The 6,000-nt window shown below is 45.1% G+C and overlaps 1 protein-coding gene across 10 annotated transcripts in view; it reads left to right on the top strand.

Annotated features, from left to right (window-relative positions):
* The first annotated feature begins 219 nt into the window (after positions 1–219).
* Positions 220–6,000, top strand: part of GRIN1 (glutamate ionotropic receptor NMDA type subunit 1) — a 66,699-nt gene continuing 60,918 nt past the window's right edge. For 6 of the 10 annotated variants that reach the window (XM_075185486.1, XM_075185489.1, XM_075185491.1 and 3 more), the window contains exon 1: positions 221–1,086. In XM_075185486.1, the coding sequence (XP_075041587.1) occupies positions 829–1,086 (258 nt within the window). In that variant the 5' untranslated portion in view covers positions 221–828. Of the gene's footprint in view, positions 1,087–6,000 lie in introns of all 10 variants that reach the window. The other 4 variants (XM_075185485.1, XM_075185483.1, XM_075185484.1 and 1 more) reach the window with 2 other exon arrangements.

Below are 6,000 nucleotides of genomic sequence, written 5' to 3'. Positions count from 1 at the left end.
TCTGGAGGCACATTATTATTATTATCATGAAGTGTGAGACATTATCAGAGCCAGACATGAGCTTGGTGCCCACTGGCTCGAAAAATCTGCAATTAATTATTACTGATGTGTAATTCTGTATATAAAAGAGAAGGATATGTCAGAGCTTACAGCTAGTGCACAAGGGGTTAAATAGCAGCGGGGTGGTGGGTAGGTGGGTGGGTTTGTTATTTGGGAGAGATCAGTGGAGACTGTGACACTGCGGAGGAGACAGCAGAAGGGAGAGAGAGAGGGAATCAGAGACACTGTTCTCATTTCAGCACCAAGGACAGCAGCCAGGAGACCCTCTACCAAACCAGCGCGGTCTCCTCCATCATCCCTATCATTCCATCTCTACCACCCCCCCCCCCCTAATATACTCTGAGCACCCCAGCACTGTCTGCGCCATCACCCCATGATCTGTGCAACCTGTCACTACCTCCATCACCCCCTAATCTCTAGATCCCATCACTGTCTGCCCCATCAACCCTAATATAGCCTCTGCACCCCCCCACTGCCTGCTCCAACAGCCCCTCCCCAACATAGCACCTGGTCTGGGTGCATGAATAATCCAGATCAATCACCAGTTTCCAAAAGGAGGAATTCGATATAAGAAAGGGAATCGATGTGTGGTCCCTGCTCCTCTGAATGATTTAGGATAATTCATTATCACACCCCCCCATCCCCCCACCCATCACATCGCAGCACAGGAAGAGTTCTCCCAGTCTGTGGCACCTCGGCTTCACCCTGTTTGGAGTCGGGGAGCTCCCCAAATATAGGACGTTGGCGCAACCGGGGTGCGCGCAATCCATGGACAGAATGCGCCTCTTCCTCCTGGCCGTCCTGTTCCTCTTCTCGTTCGCGAGGGCTGGATGTGACCCCAAAATTGTGAATATCGGAGCGGTTCTCAGCACCAAGAAACATGAGCAGATATTCAGGGAGGCTGTGAATCAGGCCAACAAGAGGCATGGCACCTGGAAGATACAACTCAATGCCACCTCTGTCACCCACAGGCCCAACGCCATACAGATGGCACTGTCAGTATGCGAGGACCTCATCTCCAGCCAGGTAAATGTGGGCACATATGGGCATAATGTCACCTCCAGCCAGGTGAATGTGGGCACAGATGGGCATAATGTCCTCTCCAGCCAGGTAAATGTGGGCACAGATGGGCATGATGTCATCTCCAGCCAGGTGAATGTGGGGACTTTTTGGATCTAGTGTCATCTCCAGCCCGGTGACGGTGGGCACAGATGGGTATGGTGTTACCTCCAGTGCGGTGAATGTGGGTACATTTTGGGCATAGTGCGATTTTCAGTCAGGAAATTTGGGGCACAAAATTCGCCCCTCTAACTGTAATAAGTCATTAAAAGCCCCCCATAGAGAAGACAACCAGGCTCTGGTACACACTGTGTACCAGCCTATTGTCAGCCAGCAGAACATGAGTACACAATGGGCATGGTGTGATCTCCAGACAGGTGATTGTGGGCATAAAATGGGCATAACGTGTAGGTGAATGTGGGCACAGAATAAGCATAGTGTCATCTCTAGCCAGGTAAATGTTGGCATGACATCGGCATGGCATCACCATCTTCCAGGTGGGTGAGTGTCATAGCCAGGTGAATGTAGGCACTTATTGGGCATTCAATTGTTACAGGGTCATCTTCAGATACAGCGGCTCATATAGTAGCCACTGTACTCCCAAATGTGGTCATCCAATGGCGTCACTTCTATCCAGATAATCGTAGGCACCTATTGGGCATCATATAATATTCCCTCCAGTAGATTTATTCCCAGAATTATTTATTCCAAGATCCAACACAGAACCCGGAGGAAAACATTGCCCATAATTTGCATGCGTCACACGAAAAGGTCATGCATGTATGTATGTATGTATGTATGTATGTATGTAATATATGTATGTAATGTATGTATGTACTTCCTTATATTTGCATATGTGCGTTTCAGAGCAATGTATGAACGCTAGTGACAGATTCATCTTTCTCTACTCTCCTTACACAGTCCCCGATTTCAGTGTCACTTTCAATTACATACATGTACACATTACATACATGTACATTATGTCTAACCTACTTATTCAAACCCACAATGTACATACAACGTGCTTATAATATCTCAATAGTCTTTCAGTATTATCTGCAGAATTAAAAGTCGCCCCTCTGACTATAGAACAGAGGCGAGTACAAGCCCCCCCAGAGAGATGACAGTTTCCTAGTAACAAGCCTCTAGTAACACGTATGTAATTCGTATATATATATATAATATATATATATATATATATATATATATATATGTATTTGTGGTATACGTCATGCATGTATTACATGTCCAGCTAATTACCTGTTATCTATGACCATATATCGCTCCAACCCCTCTTTGTACGGATACATTGCTATTTTACCTCTGTATTTCCTATAACATTCATAGATGACGACGCATCTCCCATCTATTCTATATATAAGGTTAAGTGATTTATTTTACACCCTGGTCCCTCCTCCTCTCTGAGCTGCCTCAATGAATTCCAATGAAGATCTTTTGTCCGCATTGCAGCCATTTCTCCCCCAGATCACCTGAATCAGTCAGATCACAGGACGTGTAATGTACTAAGCACACAGCACCCAATGCATGCAGCCAGCATGTACATGTATGATGTGTCAGTCCTACACACACAGTGCATGCAGCCAGTATGTACATGTATGATGTGTCAGTCCTACACACACAGTGCATGCAGCCAGCATGTACATGTATGATGTGTCAGTCCTACACACACAGTGCATGCAGCCAGCATGTACATGTATGTTGTGTCAGTCCTACACACACAGTGCATGCAGCCAGCATGTACATGTATGATGAAGTCAGTCCTACACACACAGTGCATGCAGCCAGCATGTACATGTATGATGTGTCAGTCCTACACACACAGTGCATGCAGCCAACATGTACATGTATGTTGTGTCAGTCCTACACACACAGTGCATGCAGCCAGCATGTACATGTATGATGTGTCAGTCCTACACACACAGTGCATGCAGCCAACATGTACATGTATGTTGTGTCAGTCCTACACACAGACTGCTCAGCCTCAAATATGATTCACTGTCCGGAATGAATTAGTGGTTTTAATGATTTGCTTAGACGAGGTTGTGATATCCAGCTGTTGTGGAACCACAAGTCCCAGGATGCCCTGGCTAGAGATGGGCTAGGCTGCTGTATCTTGCTTTACTCTTCTGGATGTAATAAAATGTATTTATAAAGTGTATATGTTAGTTCTTGTCGTGTCTATTGTTTGCTCATTTTCTGTGGATAGTTGACATGAGCAAATGAATATTATTGTGGAAGTATTGATGGACCGACTGCCACAGACTGCTGTGTATTCAGCATGTACAATGCAGCGTTATATCCTTGTGGAACCTGTCTTATTATTGTGCTGCTGTCACTGACAAATCTCCAATAACCTGGAATCTCTAAATGGCTGAGATAGGGGTGCTACGGTTTTGGGGTACATAGTGACTGACAGGGGGACATAGGGTGACGCCGGCACCTTTATAGATAGTGGAAGGAGTAGGGTACTCTGTCAGCGTAGCGATGTCACACTGAGGTGTAAGAAGACTGAGAGGTCACACACTCCTCTGTAGTCGTGTATCCAAATTATCACAGCTCATTTACTGCTGTTTCTCATTTACTCATTTGCTATTTACAGACATTCAGGGGCAGTTAAGTATTTGCAAAGTGTGCACCCCAAATTTTCAATAGCCATTTCCACCTGTGCACAATATAGCATGTTCTGAGGTGCACAATATAGCATCTTCTGGGGTGTACAATATAGCATCTTCTGGGGTGCACAATATAGCATCTTCTGGGGTGCACAATATAGCATCTTCTGGGGTGTACAATATAGCATCCTCTGGGGTGCACAATATAGCATCCTCTGGGGTGTACAATATAGCATCCTCTGGGATGCACAATATAGCATCTTCTGGGGTGTACAATATAGCATCTTCTGGGGTGCACAATATAGTATCTTCTGGGGTGCACAATATAGCATCCTCTGGGGTGCACAATATAACATCTTCTGGGGTGCACAATATAGCATCCTCTGGGGTGCACAATATAGCATCTTCTGGGGTGCACAATATAGCATCCTCTGGGGTGCACAATATAGCATCCTCTGGGGTGCACAATATAGCATCTTCTGGGGTGTACAATATAGCATCTTCTGGGGTGCACAATATAGCATCTTCTGGGGTGCACAATATAGCATCTTCTGGGGTGTACAATATAGCATCCTCTGGGGTGCACAATATAGCATCCTCTGGGGTGTACAATATAGCATCCTCTGGGATGCACAATATAGCATCTTCTGGGGTGTACAATATAGCATCTTCTGGGGTGCACAATATAGTATCTTCTGGGGTGCACAATATAGCATCCTCTGGGGTGCACAATATAACATCTTCTGGGGTGCACAATATAGCATCCTCTGGGGTGCACAATATAGCATCTTCTGGGGTGCACAATATAGCATCCTCTGGGGTGCACAATATAACATCTTCTGGGGTGCACAATATAGCATCCTCTGGGGTGCACAATATAACATCTTCTGGGGTGTACAATATAGCATCTTCTGGGGTGCACAATATAGCATCCTCTGGGGTGCACAATATAACATCTTCTGGGGTGCACAATATAGCATCTTCTGGGGTGCACAATATAGCATCCTCTGGGGTGCACAATATAGCATCTTCTGGGGTGCACAATATAGTATCCTCTGGGGTGCACAATATAGTATCCTCTGGGGTGTACAATATAGCATCTTCTGGGGTGCACAATATAGCATCCTCTGGGGTGCACAATATAGCATCCTCTTGGGTGTACAATATAGCATCTTCTGGGGTGCACAATATAGTATCCTCTGGGGTGCACAATATAGCATCTTCTGGGGTGCACAATATAGCATCTTCTGGGGTGCACAATATTGCATCCTCTGGGGTGCACAATATAGTATCCTCTGGGGTGCACAATATAGCATCTTCTGGGGTGCACAATATAGCATCTTCTGGGGTGCACAATATTGCATCCTCTGGGGTGCACAATATAGTATCCTCTGGGGTGCACAATATAGCATCTTCTGGGGTGCACAATATAGCATCTTCTGGGGTGCACAATATAGCATCCTCTGGGGTGCACAAAAAAGCAACTTCTAGGGTGCACAATGTAGCATCTTCGGGGGTGTACAATATAGCGTCTTCTAATGGGCGGATAGATGCTCTCTTTGATTGGGGGCCGGTTCGGTGTATGACTCTAGTTGTTCATCAACATGCAAAACTGAGATTTTGTTTGTGGTTTGCGATTATTCAAATGTGATAAAAGGACAGAGGGGGTACATTTAATGGGAGTGGCGTTTCCTGTTATGGGGAGGGGGGCAGAAAAGCATTTTATTCACTTTTAATAATCGGTGCTTGAAGAAGGTTGTCAGCCGATATTTTCAATGGGATAACTTTGTAGGCACTTCTCCACCAGTGTATTAAATACTTTCACGCGTGGGGTGGCCCTACAGTGGTTGTCGGATGACTCTGATGTTGCATTTTGCAGTGTGGTTGTCGGAGCACGTTCTAAGTTGTCTGGCTCCGCCCCCTTTTTAGTCACTATAACGGACGATCAATACTCTGACCCCTTTCTGACTAATTTACTGCATGAATATTGGGACTGAAAAAAAATCCAGGTGAGTGCAGAGTTTTTCAAGGATTTTTCTCTGCAATTCTTCCCCATCTGCCACAGACAGGATTTAGTAAATATTGTGCACCAAAGGGATCCAAATATTATGACTGCACAAGAAGTTATGTCAGTGTGTTCTGCAGGGTGAGGAGGTACTTATCTATTTACTGACCTCTATATTTATTTTCTGAATGGTGTCAAAGTAATCTTTGTAATTAATCGTCAGTAAATTTGCTGACAGTTGGT

The sequence above is a fragment of the Mixophyes fleayi genome, chromosome 9 (assembly GCF_038048845.1).
Source record: "Mixophyes fleayi isolate aMixFle1 chromosome 9, aMixFle1.hap1, whole genome shotgun sequence".
Classification (NCBI taxonomy): Eukaryota; Metazoa; Chordata; class Amphibia; order Anura; family Limnodynastidae; genus Mixophyes; species Mixophyes fleayi.
Note: the sequence above shows the minus strand (reverse complement) of the source record. Positions and strands in the feature narration are given on the sequence as shown.